The sequence below is a fragment of the Cygnus olor genome, chromosome 10 (assembly GCF_009769625.2).
Source record: "Cygnus olor isolate bCygOlo1 chromosome 10, bCygOlo1.pri.v2, whole genome shotgun sequence".
Classification (NCBI taxonomy): domain Eukaryota; kingdom Metazoa; phylum Chordata; class Aves; order Anseriformes; family Anatidae; genus Cygnus; species Cygnus olor.
The window spans coordinates 2,720,801-2,741,697 of record NC_049178.1 but is presented as its reverse complement, the minus strand read 5'-3'; the positions used below and the strand labels follow the sequence as shown (position 1 = coordinate 2,741,697).

Genomic DNA, 20,897 nt, shown 5'->3' with positions numbered 1-20,897 from the left:
TATCTTCAATCTTCACACACTTTCACAATAGCATGGAGGATATTAAGCACCCCACTTATTCACTGAATCTGCTTCTTGCTAAGACACATTATCTCGCCACCTACAACTAACTACACATCATGAGAAAAGTGGTCTGTCACGATCCTGTTTCCCTTGCCTACCTTCAAATCCACTTCTTGTTGAAACTCTGCTACCATTCTTGGAGCTCTTCTACCCAACAGGACCCATCACAAAAGCGCAATGCCACCAAAAGCCACAACTCCAGCAACTCCCCAAGGCATCTCGCCAACGTGGCTCCAGCAGACCTCATCACCTTCACGACTTGCTCTGTCACATTTGCGGGGCCCACATGCATGGGGCACTTAGCATCTATATGACATCTCCAGAGACCAAAGGACACTTACCAACACCCAGAAATGCCTCAATATCTATGTTAAACTGACATTAGCTATCCTCGGTTCACCAAAGCTTTGAGAGAAAACCCTAACATTTCCCAGCAGCCAATTTCCACGGACAAGGCAATCACACCAGTCAGACTCTCAAATACACATCAATACACTGTTCTCACACACTCCTTTCAGGGACCCTCCTTCTACCATTAGCCTGCAAGGTAGCTGTGGTTGCTCTCTCATGCTTTTCTGTACTCTTGATACACTGCCTGCCCTGTGCTGTGGCTTTGTCAGGTATGCTGCAACACTACAGGACTTTCCTCCCATTTATTTCACCTGACACTGATGACCCTTGTGTTATTGACATGAATAAACCCTAAGAAGGGCTGACACTGCTGCTGTTTGGGCATGACTTTGCTGCTTTCATTTCCTGACAGCTACTACTTCCCAAGCAACCTCACCTGCTGTGACAGCTTTGCAGCAGCAGCGGCGAGTCCTGTTTCAATGGAGGCGACTCTTGTACCCTCTCGCACCGGTCTGTCTTGTCGAGGCACCGAGGGGCCAACTCGTGCTGCAAGGAAAGCAGGTGTAGGTGAGACACATGCAGCATGTGCCCAGACGAGCAGCAGAGCCACACACTGGGCAGCGAGACTCTGCCCTCCTGAGCAGGAAGAGCCAGGGATGCCACAGCCTCTGCTCTTCCTTCCCCAGGATGTGTACGAAGAAGGAGGTGCTGACAGCCTCCACCCAGTCACAGCGGTTTGGGGAGAAGCTGCCAACAAAGATATAACACAGCCAAGTAACCTCACAGGCAGATGCAGCTTCCTGAAGCTGAAGCCATGGGAGATTTCTGCCTACTACAGGTATGAATGACTCTAGCATCGTTTCCAAATGGACAGCATTCACTGCCCCATCTGCTGGGGATGGACACGCAGTGCCACGAGCTGAGACACTGCTTCTTTGTCACACACAGCAAGCTGTGGAGACTCCCCCATTAGTGGGCCACAGCAAAGCGGGGTCTAGGAACCCCCTGGCCTCTTATACTGCCTCTGGTGAGCCACAACAAAAACACCCTTCCAGACCATCAGCTTTGGCCGAACCCAGAGGAGACCATTACCACATTCCCTGTCATTTCTCTCTACATGGTCAACACCTAAAAGCCAGGGCTACTCAGCTGTCTGTGGTTTCACAACTACACCACTGCTAAGGTGGCCACCAATCATTCCTTCACCAAGAGCATGAAGAAAAATAAACAACCCATCCAGGAATGACTTTTTCCTGCTGATTGATGGCGAAAGGCTAACACTGGTCGGTGTGAGTCCCAGCACATGAAATCACCTCCCATTGTGCTGGAAAGGATTAATCCTTCACACTACAGAGAAATTGCTAGTTGTGGTCTTACAGTTTCCACATTCCTTGAAAAATGGCTGGTTCATTAGGGACCTGCATGCCTTAGTCTGAGTCTGGGTAGCACAGATTTTATGGACTTACCTGTTGGGCTATAAGGGGCATCATCTGAGCTTTTCCTTTTCTTTGATCGAGATTTGAATACTGGATTATCTTCATCCGATTCAAGAGAAGGGTAAACTACGGTAGGAAACAAAGAGAATACTTTCAGTGTGGGTGACAGCTCTGTGCTGCACACAGATCCACTTGCTCTGTACAGGTATGGTGCCCGCAGGTATCACAGCTCAGAAGAGCAATGTCCCCCAGAGGTAACACAGCTGCAACAATCAGGAGACTTTCTCCTGCTCTCATCCACACACTGCATTTTAGAAGCTGCTGTCATTAAGCTGCGACCAGCTACTTTTAGGATACACAGATAAACTTCTCAAACAGCAAAAATCAGTCTTCATCTTGTCTGTGTAGTGGTGGCACAGCTGTAAGAAACACAGACAAGTTTCTTTATCCCAAGCTAGACTAATATTGAAGACATGCCAGTGCAATTCTCATAACCCCTTGCGAGACAAGATGTGAATCTTCATGCATCAAAGAAACACGTGTAGGTGTGTGGGTACTCCTGCCATGAGAGGAGCTTCTACCTTTCTTCAAAAGCTTGGGAAAAAGTGAGCCACTCTATGATTCACAGGGAGACAGCCACCTCTTTGTTAAGGGACTGGTCTTTGGACTGCATGGAAGGACTTGGTGCCATGTCTCAGATTTTTTCCTGTTCCCACGGGTTTAGGTTTTGCCAGATGCAAGCAAGCCTTGATCCATGTTTTCAAAGGAGGCTCTCTCACATGCACAGTATGATATCAGGCCCAGCGCTAACACAGCTTGCAGATAAGTACCCTGGTCACTTGATACACTCCTAAAGATCCTACAGACCTCCCACAAACTCCTATCCACAACAACTTGGCTAAGATACGTGTGATCTGCCATGTATCTCTATCGCAGTAGCAGTGGTCCTACTTATGACTCAGCATGGGGATGGCCCATTGATATTACCAGGCATGGACAGCTGTCACAGCAAGGAGACATGCAAGAGAGATCACAACACATCTTGGCTCCCACGCTTGGTTTCTGATGTCTGTAGGACTTTTTCACATTCATGGCTGTCTGAACAGCATCCTCGCTGGACAGCAATACCTGCAAGTGCAACTCACACCGCAGTGACTCATGGTTCCCTTCATGCACAGAGCACACCAAGGCAGCTTCCTTTACTGCCACATCCCCTGCTCTTCCCCCAGGAGCAGGGAGCAGCCTTTACTGTGAGCCTGCCTAGTGCAAGCAGAATTCCCAGTGCCAGGGAAGCCAACCACTTCATTTGGCACCTCACCTTCCTGGCCCTTGTGACTCCAGCACAGTTAGGCAGAGAGAAACGAGACGACATGCCATTTGTGCAGACCTTGGAAACTGTATTCCTTGATTTACTAGTGGCCAAGAGATAAATGCAAACCATTCTACCAAAGGACCCTTCAAAGGCCTCAGGGATAAAACATCAACTATCTAAACTTTGTCCCAGCCGTTACTTTGAAGTTTTGTTTGTTTGTGTGTGTATATTTTTTAACAGGCATTTGATTTTCTTGCCCGTTGCCATTTGTTACTTCACTAGCGATTTTACCCTTACTGTGGCATTTGGCCATTGACACCGTAAGTCTGCTGATTAGATGTGGAACAGCAGAGCCTTTGAAAACCAAGCCTGCTCACAACAAAGGCTCTCCATTCAGTCACAGCACAGATGTGTAATGAGCAAATCTACCTCTCAGCAGAGCAGAGCCTTGCCCATGCGTGGCATCCGCTTCATGGAGCTGCCCTTTCCCAAAGCACCTAGCAGCACCACCACTGCATCGCAGAGCACTCTAAATGGCTGGGCTGCCTTCTGCAACATGTTGCAGCACCTCCATTTTGCCTTGGTATCTCAGAGGGTGAAAACACATGCTGTTTTTCCGGTCATAACGTGATTTCTGATGGCCATACTTGCCACAAACCTCTACTTACTTCTTGCCCCATTCAGGGCTTCAGGTTGTCCAGTTCCTATCAATCCTCACATTATTACTTTCTTCCTTTCCTCACTTCTTATATCCAAAATTGCTCCTGCAAATTATTATGGTAGAACTGATATAACTGGTGCAAACTGGCTATGTGCTCATTTTTGCTTCAGATGCTTACTTTCTATGCCAACACTCAAAATACCATAGGAACCCTTTTCCAAGTACAAATTCAGCTTCTCACTCAGCTTACCTAGATATTTTAGTGTTATTGTGCAGAGAAGAACATTCCTGTCATAAGTACTAGTACCTGACACACATTTTTGAGACAGCTCCCCATGGTTCTTGGCTGACTGCCACATTGTCAGTGTGTTTCCATGCTTTTTAAAATCTACTGGTAACACCATGTCTCAAATACAGTCTAACTGGGTAGTTACATCACCACCAGTTCTGTAGTCAGTCTACCTATTATGGAGTGTTTGCTCAATTTTGCAGTGCAGACCTCTTGTTATTTACACTCTTCCTTCCTAAAATTTTGATATTTCAGTGTAACAGACCACATGAAATTGAAAAAGCATCCCATGAGAAACACGGGAAGTATTTGTAAATATGCGTACACATACCCAGGCACACACACAACTCAGACTGCTTCGTGTGTACGTACCATAATCTGAATCTTTAAAACAGGCATCTAAATGGTCCTGATCTTCATCGTAATCTTCAATGTCAATACTGTTTTTTGTGCTTTTCTTTAGTAACCGTTTGCCAGCATTTTTGTTACTACCACCGCCTGTTTTTTTAGAGTTCTGTGTGGAGATGGAGTTATTCTTCGCCTGATTGGTACCCCAGGATGCCTGGAGGCAGGAGTCTGATGACTGGAGGTTTGCCATCGATAGCATGCCCTGGATTGCTTCTTGCGTGCTGGGTGAGGCAGGTGGCTGACTGCAGGAAAACATTGAGAAATACAAGAGCTATTAGTGATTCCATGAAAACACAAACCCCTCTCAAACAGTTGACTCCTTTCACCTCGCAGTGTTGCTAGAAGAAATTTCCCGATTACTGTGCTTTGAGCAGCTGGGCATGCCACAAGTGACAACAGTTATTTTTATGTTAACAGCAACATCACAGTGCATTAGATTTGGGGTTACTGTAACAGTAACCTCTATAACAGTATTCCCAGCAATGCAGCATTTGTACTACCCAACCCCGAGGGTGTCACCCCAGCCCCTTACACACACATCCCAAATTCCCATTTCCTGCAATGGAGCTACAGCGGGTGAAAACCACATTGCTTTCACTGACCTGAACGATGAGACCCCTGCTGTTGGCCAACACCCTTGCAAATTCATTTCAGATTCCTCCATCCCCTCCTTCACATGACCGTGTATGAAAGCGAAGCCTGAAGACGGCAGGGAGCAGTGGTGAGGGGGAACTGCACATGGACCATGACAGTGGGCAGGCTCTCAGGCACCCCTTGAGAAGTGACAGAGCTCAGGAGAATGGAGAAGGCTGGCTGTGGTGACCAACCTACCACATCACCGTGGCTGCATGAAGAAGGTGGGACAGCTTGCACCAGGGTGCTGCTGTGGGTGGGCACGGGGAACGCAGGCTGTGCCCTCTGCAGTGAAACAACCAACAGGCAACAGTGCTGTTGTGGTGGGCTTCTGCTACGTACTGCCAAGCAAGTGGAGAAAGGATCCAAACAACGGGAATGAAGCTCAGGATCACAAGCCACAGCTCTCAATGGGGACATTCACTGCCCCAGGACTGTCAGAAGAGCAACATGATGGGGCACAAGCAGATCATGAGGTTTCTACAGTGCCCTGGGAGGTTTTCTGATGTGTATGTGGGATGGACTGATGATGGGAGGTGCTGGACAGAGGTGGGACTGGATGAGTGGGCTACAGGGTGGGTGGGAACCTTGCTCACATTGAACTTGCTTTTTGGCATTTTATTGCTAACTGCCAACAAGCACTGTGCATCTACTATAGAGAACAACACATTCCTACAGAGTAGGCTGAGGTTAAATGATGTGTAAATTCTGACTGGCACATACACTTAGCAAGGTGGCAAAGCATGTTCTTCACAATACAGAAGAATGTAGAAGAACACTAATTTTATCAGGAAACATCAGACATTAATTCTGCAAAAATGCAGAACGCATCATCAAGTATTTCCAGAACTTCTGGCAAACAGTGAAATGCCAAAAAAAAAAAAAAGATATTTGAACAGTTATGCAATAGAAGCCACTAACGTACAGCATTTCCCAAGTAAATTAGCAGTACCACATCACTTTCTCTCATTTGATCTCAATTTAATCCACTTAAAACCATTACAAGACTCTAGATAGAGTAACACGCTAGACATAAAGGGAGTTTCTGGGCACTAATTGCATTTATAAATAATCCTGAAAATGAGTTAGGACTGGTGTCAGCAGCTTGAAACTCAAGGAATAAAAGAATATCGAAACATTTATTTAGTGAAGAGACATTTTAATCCCTTCATTATCATGCCAGATGCCTTAGCCTTCCCCCTGACAAAGGCGTATTTCACACCATCTATAAGAAATTAACGTATTTTCTTTCCATTTGTCCCCCCAACAGTTTTTGCAAACACTGGACTCTCAAAACAGTGCAAACAGACCATCAAAAACTGACCACTAAATGGGTAAATCAGAGAGGAACTGCCTTAAGCAACACAAGCTTCAACAAATAAATTGTGGAATATGATCAAAACCAGTGGTTCTGAGAGTCAAACCACAACCTGAACGTGTGGGTAAAATGTCTTAAAGAGACAGAGCTGCACACGGAGCAAAGTGTTTCTCATTAGTGCTTGCCTGTGCTTCTATTAGAGGTATTTCAGCTTTCTAAGCCAAAAAAAAAAAAAAAAACAGGAAGAATCAGGAAGCAATTTTTAAACTCTGGAAGGACTTATCCCCTTTCTGTAGTTTCAGCAATGATCTTATATATATAAATATATATATATGAAAGTAAACTGACTGTGAGTTCCAACTTTAACTTGAAAACAGTAAAAATGGGAGCAGAAGCAGAGCAACCAGCATCCTTCTGCCCCTGTGCTCCCTTCCAAGCAGCTGGCTTGCAAGAGCCCTTCGAGCACACAGTGAGGTGGCACTTGGCGATAGCACAGACCCTGCCATGGCTTAGCAAATCCCAGCAGCCTTGCTTTCCTTTCCACAAGCTAAAAAAAAATATAGTGGATGAATAGAGAAAAGGACACTTTAATTGACTAGCAGTTCATGCCTTTTGCAGTGGGCTCCCTTTTGGGGATTTTGTTGTAAAGAAACTCTACAAAGAACTGGAGCGTTAGTGTTCTCAGGGTTGCCCGAGTGAGGAAATAGATTACTGCAATAACCATTTGCTGCCTAGCAAGCATCTGGTGTTTTCAGACGCATACAGTGGAGGAACCAAAAGAGGTCCACACTGGAAACTGCCGGCCCTGCTGTAACCCCCAGGACAACGAAGTAAACCTTGGTGCAGCCGTGACACGTGACACAGGCAACAGACACAAGTGCTCAGATTGTCAACAGGGCATGGCCATGAAGTGGCCGCTTCAGCCACCCCCAGGGCCAGGCTGTGGAGGCCGAGCCCGAGGCCTGCCAGGCCCGGCTCCCACCCGGAGCTCACGGGGAGCTGCTGCTGCTTGCAGTGGGTGGAATTGGCAGCACGTTTGCACAGTATTAACAGAGAGAAGCACTGTAACAGAAGGGAAAATATGTTGCTAAAACTCAGCCCAAATAAAATCTCCTCCAGGACTGATCAGCCTGCAGTGCATCCAGTCTGATGGTGTGATGAGGAGCAGGGAAGGGGAGCTCACCTCCGAGGGAAGCCAAGGAAGGACACGTTGGTCTGCACACCACAGATGGCGTAGTGCCCTCCACAGTGCTACCTGCAGCTATTTGCTAGGATGGGTTTAAGCCTAGGGGCCTCAGAGCCCCAGAACAGCTTGCTGTTGCTAGCAGTCTTCATCAGGGAGGAGTGCACAGAGCATCCCTTCAGGCTATGCTTCAGGGCTTTCGTTCTGCCTGCATTCCCCTCCTAGACTTGACAAGAGCATCCTTTCCCTGGCACTGCACTCCAGAGCAGGTGGCAACAGGCAAACAGCTGTGATCGCTGACAGGAATACACACAGTTCAGCACTGACAGACTAAGGCTTTGCCTCCCTCATTGGGGCTGGCCCCTCCACTACTGCCATCTCTCTCTGAGGGTTCAACATCTCTTGAGAGACCATCTTCCTTTCATACGTAATTACCGAACCTGTTACCTCTATCCTCATATTTAGAAATTGAATGTGTTCATTTCGTTGGAATACAACTCACTGAAGGCTGGCCTCTTCCCTGTTCTCCACGCTGCCTGCACAGCGGCTGGAGGTACTGAAGGGCAAGGGGGTAAGAGACAGTAACCTCACTAATCTCGCCTCTGAATAACTACCACCCAGTCTCATAACTGGGGGAAAATAGGTAAGAGCAAAGGAAAGTCACAGGAACCACTGAACATTTTCTAAGTGGAAATAACTAACTTGATATACAAACTGCCTCATGGGGTTACAGAGCAGAGGAAGCCAGATTCTATTTGGAGGTGCACAGCAAAGGATGAAAGGCAGTGGAGGGGAAATCCCAGCCAGCCACGGAAGAAAAGGGCCATGCTGAGGGTGGCTGAGCAGCTCACACAGAGAGGCTGCAGAATCTCCATCCCTGAACAACCAGGTCACACTATGCAGCTGGCCATGCTCTGAGCCTGAGCTGCATTTCATGCAGCTGCATGAAATGACTTCACAAGGTCCCTTCCAATTGCCATTGTTCTGGAATACTGCAGGTAAGAACTGATGCATGAGAGGGGGAGATAATGAATCACCATTTTCCCTATGTGATAGTTTTCCTGTCATTTCTGCGTTTCCCTCATCTTTCCCAAGGCAAGATGGAAATGAACTCCAAAGAAGTGAAGCAGAGACATTAATGACTTGTCAGTATTTTGGAGAAGTGACAAATGTATAGAACTACAGGACTTAAATAACTTCAAGCACAAAATCAGTATTTTCATCCATATTTTATCAGGCTTGGGAACAAGAAACAATTTCACTGAGTTCAAGATCACATGACTACTAGTCTCCTCAACTTTTTTTTTTTCCTATATTCCATTTCGCTCTTTTCAGATTGTTTCCACATTTATGGCAACCTTTCTGCAGGACCTCTCTCCTCGTCTCTCCCCATCTTGCTACCATTGGCACAAGTGTGGGAGAGCAATCTAGGTAAAGCCATCAGGACATTTGTTTTGGTCAGTTGCAAATGACAATCTAACATTTTACAGAATAAAGTTGCACACAATACATGCGAGGTCATTAACACAAAAAAGCCCTAACCTGCTTCCTAAGTTACTACTGCAGTTCCGCAGCCCTGGTGCTGGTCTGAGAGGACTCTATGCTTCCCCTTGCAGAGCTCACCCTCATCTGCACAGATCACCATGCGAGCAGAGGACATCCCACACAGACTTTACTGCACTATTACATACGTTATATATCACAGAATCACAGGATTGTAGGGGTTGGAAGGGACCTATATATATACGTATATATATAAACACATACATATACGTACTACCCTTTACCTGCCTTACAAGTAGGAAAACAAACTAGAGAAACATGGAAATTATTTCTGAGAGTCAGGCAGGACCACACTGGCATTATGTTGCAACACAGTTTGTTTGCATATCAGGTTTCTTCTTTTTTAAAGAAGCACGTTATGGCCATTTAAAAAGCCTAGCATAATTATGAAACGAAACACAGTAATTTCATTTATCAGGAGCTTTTTTCAATCAAGCTTCAACACACGCTGCCAAAACCTAATTGTTTATACAAGAACCAAAATTGATATGACACATTCCCACTAAACTACCACACACAGTGTAGTAATTCATGCGGACTTTAGTTATGTGACTGCCTTTGCGACTTTCATTTCAGAAACCACAAAGTCTACAAATACACTGGATACAGAGCCCAGGTTGAAGGGAGGAAAAATGGAAGGCCTGAGTCCTACTCTGTTACTGAATGGCAGTTTTAACCCATTACAGACAGCAAAAGACACAACCAAAGAAAGAGAGAGAATCTTTGAGGATCATTCCTTTAACCTGTATTTTCAGCTTACCTCTGCATATCTGCACATCACAAGCAGGCAATGAACCACACTGTACATGCAATAATTAGTACTGTAAACATGGCCAAGACAGATTTCTTTAATTCTTAAAATGGCTGACATTTTCTTCTTTTATATGGATATTCATGTATGGGAGTCATATTACACAGGCAACCTAATTCCCACAGTTAGATACACCTAACTACCTGCCAAATGTATAATTACCTGCCAAAACATAAGTGTAAATTTGATATAAACTCTAGTTCCATTATGCACCATAATACAGAATGAAAAAGGAATTCAGAGGAACAGCCAAATGGATAACAAGTGCCAATGTGATTATTTCAGTGTTTCTTGAAGAGCAGACGGGGCCAAATCTCAAGAGATCAGGAAAATCTAGAAGCACCGACCCATTTGTACTCAGACCTAACAAAAAAATATTGTATTACTTGGGAGCTGCAGACACTTTGGTACCTCTCCCCATACCCTCTGCAATCACTGGTTTTGAACAACCACTCCTTGCTAGAAGGAAGGCAGTAATGGAAGAAAAATGGCACTAAACTGAAATCAGATCTCTTCCCTAGAAATAGCAGTCTTGTCAAGATAAGCCTCCTCCTAAGGACAGTTACTATGTTACTTGTTTTTAAAATCATTGGCTTTTTTCACCTGCAGTTCTGCTGTGTGATGCACCACTGGAATGAGTACCATGGGAAAACATCAGGAACGAGCAGAAAACTCTTACAGGAGACCTCGCATACACACCCCTGTTCAATGCAGAGATGAGGGTCTCCTGAATGAAGGCAGTCTGTATACTATGCTTTAATCTCCTGCAATTATCTGTGTTGGGAAAGAGACAATTACCTGATAAATTGAGAAAGGTCGAAACATCTGCTTCAACAACGCTCCCTCATTTCTCTGTAGCTCTGTCAGCAGACTGCAGCCTTTAAAAAAATTCCATCTTCTCTCCCAACATTAAATTTTATTTTTTTTAAATCACTGATAAAATTCATTTTCTATGGTTTCCTTTGATAACTTATTCCATATGTTCCCCTTCGACCATGAGACATATCTTTTGGAATTCACAGTTATGGCTTTTAACTTCCAATCTTTCCCAGGTTTAGATAATATCTTCCTTTCTGATTCCACTTTAACAGGTCCTTTCAAATTTGCAAGCTGCACTTTACCTGGGTCACGCACACCCAACACCCAGCAAGGGCACAGCCTGGGTGAGAAGGACAGCACCAGGCTCCCTTTACCTAGTGTTTTATCAACTCTCAGACCCACTACCACCACTACTACTTTCTGCACAGGTTCTGTGGCTTTGCATAAGCAAGGCAGACCTAAAAAAAGCAGGGAAGCAAAAGATGCTGTTGGGGTATCCCAACAACTACTGAATATGGTACCTAGCTCTGCTGTGTAAAGCGGATTGGTTTTGCTGCTTTGCACATATAAGTGGCAAAGATCTACTTAACCAGCAGATTGCTAGGGAGCACAGGACATAGGATGCAGCAGTTCACGTCTGCTGGGCCATTCTGTGCATGTTAGTTGTAAACTCTGATGTTCCTAAACTCCTTTCCAGGGCTCTGTTCCCAAGGTTTGAATTAAGCAAGACATTTCCATATGTGAAGAGTCCTATTCTGCTTCTTTTGAAATGGCACGCATACCCTAATTCTTCTATCTGTAGTTTACGATCAGACTTGGCACATAAAGAGTGGAGGCAGTGAACTCAAGCTGCATTCACTGAGCAGAAAGCTCCTTTTGAATGATTCATCTATTATAGTATTATTGCTAAAATGGATGTTCAGCATTTACAGATGTGAAATGCCTCTATTTGTTTAAATTATACCACTAAAATCTTTCCCACACACTTTTCCACCTCTCCCTCCAGATCACAGGATAAAGGAAGAATTTGCTTACTGGAGAAAAAGCAGTGACTGAGCTGCAAAGTTCATTCTCTCTCTCATTCTTACACACATAACCACAAAAGAGCAATTCTTGTTTACAGGTAAGAGCAAAAAAAACATCCCTTTGTGCATACCTGTTGGTGTTATACTCTAAACCCCCAACTTCCTTGCTTGCTTGCAAAAGGTCAAGAATTCCTGCTGAACTTCCGCTCTCTTTCTTTACTTTGGAATTACGCCCTGACTTTGCCTCTGTGTCAATGTGAAGCAAATCTTCATCCGACGAGTCATCACTCTGCAAAAACAAGAAGGCAGCTCACAAAATGGAAACTTACTAAGTTACTTAACAAGAACACAAAAATTTCTGCAGCCTGCTGCTCTTCCAAAGACACAGGGCTGGCCATTGTAATTTGCTCTTGTTAACAACAAAATAAAAATAAACATAAAAATAAAAATAAACATCTGGTACACAATAAAAATCAGTCTCCTTTCAGCCTGTAGGCATGGTGGGTTTTCCTGTTCCCTTCCAACCCTACGGAGCCAACTTTGAGATCAGATCCTATGCATGGGATCACACCACTGTAACAGTGGTGTTTCCAGGTGCTGTGTTCCCTTCGCAGCCACTGCTCCTGTTTTTGAGACCCATGCAGCAGCAGAAGTGAGCGTGTGGCTGTATCTGTCAGCCCAGACGTCATGGCTTAGGTCTGTATCTTGCAAGATGCTTAGCTTGGCCAGCTCAGACACAGGGACAGACCCATTTCCACCATCCCCGCTACAAAAGAACAGGAAGATGGAACAAAGGAATGGGACAGACACACGAGTACCATCTGAGGACACTGAAGGAAGCTACCTGCAACTAATTGACTTTCTGGGGCTGATACCTCTATGCACTGTAGACTATAATAAAACAACTTTTTTTCTCCATTCCTGCCGGCTTTCAGGCCTCTGAAGTTCTAGCCATTGTTGCTTAGGCTGCCACTACTGCTTTCTTCAGGAACTAGTCTTCTTGCTTAAATTTCCATGCAATGAGATATCCGCATGTTTTGCCCTGCTCCCTCTGCACCACACTCCAGACTTCAACTACAGGCTGAGGGAAGGAGATATGCACTTATTCTTGAACATCCCTGAGCCAAACCAGGATGAAGAAAACTGTTTAGCTCTTAGGGCCAAACATTTCAGTCACCTACAGTTCTGTGTTAACAAGCTGTTTTTCTTTCTATGATTGATTCAGGTATTACAATGTGGATTTATATCAACCGCAGTTAGACAAAACATTTCAGCATGTCATTTAATTTCCAGCATTGAGCTACAATGCTAACTCAAATAAGAGCAAACTTATGCCTGTACTGTTAAGCTTCTTGATGCAAATCTATCAACGGGCACATTGACACTGCCTCAAGTTAGGGACATGCTAAAATATCTGGCTGAGCCCAGGGCATTCCAGGTGTAAGCCCATAATAGACAGATGGAGACTCTGCTAAGTGACAGTAAATAAAACCTTTAACTGGTACATAATCAGACTTCCAGCAATGTGAAACACCAAATGACATGCCTTCAGTTCTATTAGCATTACTCTGAGTTTCATTGTCAAACATGAACATGGAAATCTTTAATGATCAGTGTTCAAAGAGCTTGGAAACGGGAGGGACACAGGTCAAAACACAGCCCGGGACAGACCCTTGTGCCCATCAGCAATGTAACATCAAACCAGGCACAACATAAAGCTCCTTCTGACCCTTCCCATTCCTTCTTATGGCTTGTTTCTGCTCTTGTGATACTGTTCAACTGTCATGGTCCCTATGAATGTTTCCCATCAGGCCTAATCACATACAAGCAGTACAAGCCAAATTCTGCTTACTCCTTACAATGTCTGAATGCTATCTGTTCTGGGCAGGCTGAGGATGTGACAACTGAAAGAAGTCTTCACTACCATCATTTACAGTGCTGTTACCTCAAGTGGGCAGAAAAAAGACACTATTATCTTGTGAACGAAAGTCACTGATGATTATAGCGAGGCATATTGCATAGCTGTCATTAATCACTGCCTAGCAGATCTGAGACAACTTTCCAGGCAATTTTGGATAAGCCCCACATACTTTAAGGGATATATAAGGGGTGTTCGCGTGTGATAGGTACAATAATTACCATACCTTATATGCCACCGACTCCACCTTTGACTTCTTAACAGGAGTATGCTGCAGAGTGTCTTTTTTATCTGATAAAACTGAATAAAAAAGAGGAAAAGTAAGTCACGGTCCTTTTCTCTTCTAAACAGTAGCACTCCTAAGCCTTTACTTTGAACGCAATTCAAATACAGTTATGTTTGACTAACAGTTAAGATATGGTTTTCTTTACTGTAAAGCACATAACATAAAGACTAGTTTTGGACAGCCAACACACAAGACTCTGTCACACAGACAAAAAAAGAAAATATTCTTAAAATATTCTTACAGGGCAGTTCTCTTTTTGTAGTGTTTTTCTTCCTTCTGATTGGGAACTCATCAATTTTTAGCTCACCATCATCTGACACATACTCATACTCATCTCGTACAGGTTTTGCTTTATCTTCTTTAAAATTCTGCAGTGACCCAAACACACTAGTATTCAGTTGGGTTTTGACTCCCTTTGAACTGCAAAAAAAAAAAAATTACAAATCAGTAACAATATACTGACCAGGAAACATTTTGAGAATAGACAGAGAGGAAGACAATGAATACCTTTCCTCATACAGAAATCTCAGTCAATCTGAACACTTTCAAAGGTGCCAGAGCAATTTAAATCATTTTACAAACACGTTACTGTACCTGCAATTTATATCCCCAAATACAATGCAGATCAGAGCAGCTTTCCTGGCTTGAAATAAGCACTACAATATTAAGTTGTCTGAAAGTATATCACGATATACATAATGGACGCACAGCATGGAATTTTGGCATGCAGTGTTCATTTAAAAGTTTTTTTGTTGTTGCTTTTTTTTTATGTACCCTGAATAGGACCTGCACAAAATCATTTAATATAACAAATTTAAACTAGTAAGAACCTGAAGTACCAAAAAACAAGACATAGCATGAATACTGAAGGCAGTAGTCTCAAGCAAAATTCCAGCCTCAAAGGTAGATCTTTGCTGTTATGGACAACCAAGACGGATTCAAGGTAAAATCAAGTTCTATAGTAAAAAACTTTTTGTATAAGTGTATTTTCTACATTGACCATAAAGACAGATTTTCACCTTCTTGTATAAAAAAATAAATAATCACTAGACTTTTAATTTTCTAATTAATGAATATTCTAATATTTTTACTTACCCAAGCAACTTCTTATTAGAGAAAGAGAATGTAAATTTGTTGTCCTTATTTCCTGATAAAGGCGTCTTTTCTGATTTGTGTTCCTCTTCCATTTTTAATAGTGAATCAGGTTTACTGTTCTGAAATGCAAAAAGACCCCCCCCAAAAAAAACAATAAAATCAGTTATATGAGTTGCTAATATTTCAGATTCCTAGGTAATGTCAGAGAATCCATTGACCTATACATAGAAAAAATATGCCCTGCAAATGAGGTAAGTAATAGAGAATTATAGTCTTCCTTAGACTAGATGGGTTCTAGTTCAGGGACTTGTCCCTGCTCAAGAAGAACTTCAGCACCAGTTTAAGCAGGGCCCACCACAAATATGCCTGATGTTAAATTTATGTATAGCTCTCTAAAATTGGTACAGACTGAGATAAAATATTAAACACTGCTCTTCATCATCATGCTTGTGCAGCTAAGGACAGAATCTAGCACAGTGCCTGTAACATGACCGCATTTTATTCCCAGACTTCACTTGCTTCTTTCACACCTTCAGAAGAGCTTGAATTATGAATTTAATATCAAAGTCATTTAGTCTTCAATTATATTTTAAGCATAGCCCTAATACTTTCCTAAGCTGTACTGGCTAGATAATTAACTGGTATATATTGATCTGATCACACTAACCGTGACTGTTTTTAACACAAAATTTAGAACTCAGATGTCTCTGTTAAAAGGTCAGGATTCTTAGTAGCTTTCTGCACAAGTAAAGACACATGCTTCTGTTTCAAGGAATTTTTTTGCACCTTTGTCATTAGAAGTTTGCGAAGTAAGCAAAATTCAGACAGCTATTTTTGTGAGAAAGCCTATGTCACCCTGTTTTAAAAGGTACCTGGAGAAAAATTAGTTTATTCTATGGATGAATTTTTCTCACCCTACATTAGCTCTCTTAGGAGGCAAGCTTTTAGTTTATGGGGTGTGATTCAGATTTCATTAACAATATTTTTATGCCATCAGGAGTTATTGATCTGGAACTACTCCAGACTTAAAGTACTGTAACTAGGTTAGAGCAAGAACCACAAAAGTGATCAGCACTGAAAAATCTATTAGAAGTGTTCCCACCAGCTTCATCAAGGATAAGAATGGACAATTCAGCACTTGCTTTTGAAAAACAGCCATACACCTCCTTTATTTGTGCTTACTTTGTTGGTTTCTGTTCAAAAATTTTTCATTGGGAACTGAAAATTGGTGACTCGTACTCTCTGCTTAGGTAGGCCTGTAAACATTTCTCCACCATTGACTTATCTCTATGTGGCAGAATCAGCAACAAAACTTAACAGGAGACCTTACCTTATATTTCCATTTGGCTTCTGTTTTGCTTTTATTTTGCTCTCGAGGTTCAAATTTCTCCACCTCATTTTGCTTATTAGCTGTTTCCTTATTGGGAACACTTAAAACATTCTTTGCAGCCTGGGGAAGAAAATCAACTTGTACTCTTAATGAGGATGGAGCACTGGCATGTTACACAAATACATTTTTATCTAGAATATAAGATGGCATATTTTTGAGAACTCCTTTTCTGATTTATTCCTTTTTGAATTCAAATGTGAGATTCAATCAAATATTGCTGTTTCAGAGACTGCAAAAGATTAGCTGCATTCCTCCTTCATATAGTAACATACAAGTCTACTGTAAAAGCATGCTAACCTCCCTGCCTATTGCTCCATGGACAGGTTTGGCAAACTGCATACAAACTACTAGGAAATTCAGAAGCATTTTAGAAAAGCCTTATGGATTCTTCTTAAGAAAAAATAAATAAAGCATACAATGCATTATTCTGTCAGCACCTCAAAGAAATCTTGGCCTCTGCTGAGGTCAACAGCAAAATTTACATTAACAGACATCAAAATGAAACTTGTCCTACATGGGCAAAACCAGAAGCAAACTATTGCTTTATCTTCGTTCACTCATTCTTGAGCAAAATCTCACGCAAACAAGATGCCCCAGAAATAAGTCCATCTTGTCTGATGGACTGATCATGGAAACAAATGCAAAAGTGGTAATAACACTTGAAATATTAATGTAATAGTACTGTGGCAAAAAAAAAAAAAAAAGTCTTTTAATTTTCATCTCACCTTAGTTTGGAGAGGGATCTGGCAGTAGTTTGCCAGACTCAGCTTGAATCAGTAGGTTTCTTTCTTCATATCAAATGAGTTACCAAACAAACAGTCAAATCAAATTGAGCAGCCAGGTTAAAAAAAAAAAAAAAAAAGGCAAATGCAAAACTCTCATTTACTTCAGTAAAGGCAAGGTTTCACACTGTGTTGCTTAATTTTATTTTCCATGAGACCTAAGGAGAGATTTTATCCCCACTATGACAAGAACAGGGGGAGGTTAAAATATGACCCACCTTTCCCTTCTTTGGCGTCTCAATCTTTGTCAAAGCCTCCTTTGTGTGTGCCTCCAGCAAGTCAAGATTCGGGATGGCTGGCGGTGGACTCTCTTTTGCCTTCTTTCCTTTCTTTTTTCCTTCTCCCTTGACTTTTGGTGTTTTGGGAGGTTTGGGGGGTTTGGGAGGCTTGGGGGGTTTAGGAGGCTTGGATGGCTTGAGTTGTTTGGGGGTTTTCACAGTTTTTGGAGTCTTTTTTTTAGGGAGCTTTTCTACAGGTGGGGGTGGAGGTGTCACTTGGACGGGTGATGGTGCCTCCTCCTGCTCCACAGGACAGATCTCCTCAGCATTTGTGTTGGCACTCGTGTCTGCTTTGCTGGCTTTCGAAGCATTCTGTAGTTTGGCACAAAATAGGAAGGCATTCAGATCCACCTGTATCATGTTAGATATTCCCCTGCACCCTCCCATCCTTAGCGAAACAAACACCAGAAAACCTCCTTCAATACAGGAGTAACAGCATCCATACCTCAGGGAATGGACACCACACCACGTGTCACAGTAGCGTTCTGCCCACCACTAATTTCCCTCCAGCTGCTGTTCAAGCACAAGGTCGGCCTGGAGCAACTCCAGTGGTGAGGAAGTTAACTCTCACCAGGTTATATCAGGTAGGACTCTTAAATGGACTGCCCACACAAACAAACATATAACATGAATGGTCTTTTGTTTAAAATGCTAATCACTTTGAGTACAACCACTTCAGTTTAATTCAGATGTGATAACGTAGCAGAATCGTGTTTCATGCTCTCAGGTAAAATAAGCAGTGAAATAGCTGCCCAATTACAATTGACAATACCTGACTAATTATAAAGAAGTTATTTTCTGCTTAACTTGCCATTCTGACAATCAAAAAAAAAGTACATACTGCATCAAAGAGGGTAAGATAGATTTCAATTTTGAGGTCTTTGGATATAGTTAGAATGCAACACCTTCTTCTCAAAGCACTAATGAACTAGCTGCTATCACCTTGCTCTGTCACACACCTCCACTGAGTGGAACATGATACCAGACTTACTGGACAACAGCTCAATACAACCTCTGTGGGTTGTTGGTTTTGTTTGTTTGTGTGTTTTTTGTTTCTGGTTTGTTTTTTAATATAATGATTATGTTTAATATAATAACTCTGCCTAGAAACCAGCCAAGAGCAAGGCCTCCTACTAGGCCAATGTCCAGAACGATAGATAGCTCCTAGCTCAGACAACATCACAGGTAAGACCAACGAACATAAGAAAAAGGACACAGTATATTGAGCATGATTAGGAGATGGCAACAACATTTTCTGAGCTCTACTGTATTCGTGGGTAGGAAGCAGCTAATGTGAAAGGAAAAATAAGGATGGAGACGGGACTGTGGCCTGTCCTGCTAGCATGACGTGGAGGAGGAAGGACGTAGGGCAGGCAGGCAGAGCATGAAGTCAAGGAGACAGCAAACAGGAGCCCAAAACATGTGGCCAGTCAGCCACAGACAAGAGTCCTGAAAAGTAACCCTACTGCTTAAACCTCTCATGAATTATTTTAACAAACAAGATAGGGATAAAAAGATTCATTTATTTCAAGTCCTCTGTTTTAAAGTCTAGCTTATTAAAAAATGAACAGTGTAGTTAACATGACGAAAAGAGCACAAACCTCACTTAATCGTATTTCTTTGGCAAGGTCCTTGATAAGCTGTGCTGGTTTGAAGTTTTCTGGTAGTTCATCTTCATGCTCTGCTAAAGCCTAAACCAGAACAAAGCCAGACTGCTGTTTCTGTGCATGTTTTTTTTGCAAAAATATAATAAAACTCATTAAGTGACACATCAATGTTTTTTCCAAACTACTCAAATCAATACTGGCTACATCAGTAATACAGAAAAAAAAATACATTTTATTTCCCCTTCTAGGTGTTATTGCTGTTCCTTCAGGACAACTACTTACAAAGTCAGCATCTTTTTCAGATATTATTGCATGTTCACAACTGTAACATCAGTTTCCTTACTCCCTTACATGACATTCTGTGAGAAACTCATTTTCTACATCTACAAGGAAAGATTGTTTCAGGATGTTGTCTTCAGTGGACCCGATAGGCACATACCTTGTCAGCAGAGTGGTCTGGGAGCTCCCTGGCAGGACTGAGGTTTTCATTCACATGCCACGTTACAATATTCAAAGTTCAAATTTACCTAACTGCCAACACAGTCTGACTTCCTTTCACTCACTACTTCTCATTTGCATGGCAAGTGGGAAAATAAAGAGGGTGACATGAAGAAAAGGGATTCTGCATCAGACAGTCCTACTACAGGCAATCAGGAACAATTCTGAATTCAGACTGTCTTTTTGCAGTAGGAAGCAGCCAAGACCCTGACTACGTTTAAATCTGAGACAGCCACCTAAGTGATCTAAACTGTGTATGCAACATTGTTTACTCAGCTGCTCACCCCTTCTCAAATTGTTCCCATTTTATGATTGAATGGCCTGCCTCCTGTAGCTAATTCCCCCAAATTTTTGGAGCAATGCATACAAGAATAACGCAGCTGAAATGACTGCAGTGGGAAATCCAGGCTGCAAATCCCTTTAAGCCATCTCTCTGGGCATATATGTATTTCCTGGCTTAACTGATGTGTTGATTTGCAGGAACTGAGCACCTTGTGCACACAAAAATGCAGGCGTTGTTCTAGGCCTTGCTCACATACACAGCCTCTACTTAATTGATTTGGTACATGAAAATGCTCAGAGCCATGGAAAACATTCATTCAGTATCCTGTTGACCATAAGCAGAACTGATATTTTTAAAACTCTGATGGTACCTTTCTTATTCCCTGCTGACTCCTCACGTAGCATTATGAAACCCCAGCTGTCACTCTCCTTCCCTGCTCTCCTGGTCCCTTCTCTTTGGGATTCTAGAGTGAGGTGTTTTGCTACGATGATACTGTCTGTTCTAGCATTTGTTCTTTGTTCCCATGACTGACAAACCTGAGGAACACAATGTTAAGATAGGGTCTTCTCCTACCTGTTTTTTAGTCCATGACCTGAAAGCACCATTGAGAATTTTTGCTCCTTGGAGTAAATGAGCAGGTGGTTGTTGCCCAGCTTTGTGCAAACCTAAACAGAGAAAAAGCAGTGCCATTCAAATGCTGAGAGCTGAAGTGGTTCTACATGAATTCTCTAATCTGAAAAAGTTTAAACTGTGAAAGTTAACTTAAAAGTTGGTCACCGCAAACAAATCCCTATTATAACTTGATGGTAATAAGGAGTATATTTACTGTGTCATAAATCCAACTCTGCCTTTCTATACTGTAGTTCCTGTAAATTATGTTTACACTGG

General features: G+C 42.6%; 1 protein-coding gene across 7 annotated transcripts in view; it reads right to left on the bottom strand.

Annotated features, from left to right (window-relative positions):
• Positions 1–20,897, bottom strand: part of PHF2 (PHD finger protein 2) — a 104,766-nt gene that overhangs the window by 4,173 nt on the left and 79,696 nt on the right. For all 7 annotated transcript variants that reach the window (XM_040568191.1, XM_040568187.1, XM_040568193.1 and 4 more), the window contains 11 exons: positions 20,583–20,674; positions 19,223–19,312; positions 17,562–17,933; positions 16,502–16,621; positions 15,172–15,290; positions 14,318–14,496; positions 14,017–14,090; positions 12,004–12,161; positions 4,485–4,762; positions 1,881–1,976; positions 851–960 (listed from right to left, as the gene is read on the bottom strand). In XM_040568191.1, coding sequence (XP_040424125.1) covers positions 851–960; positions 1,881–1,976; positions 4,485–4,762; positions 12,004–12,161; positions 14,017–14,090; positions 14,318–14,496; positions 15,172–15,290; positions 16,502–16,621; positions 17,562–17,933; positions 19,223–19,312; positions 20,583–20,674 — 1,688 coding nt within the window. The remainder of the gene's footprint in view (positions 1–850; positions 961–1,880; positions 1,977–4,484; positions 4,763–12,003; positions 12,162–14,016; positions 14,091–14,317; positions 14,497–15,171; positions 15,291–16,501; positions 16,622–17,561; positions 17,934–19,222; positions 19,313–20,582; positions 20,675–20,897) is intronic.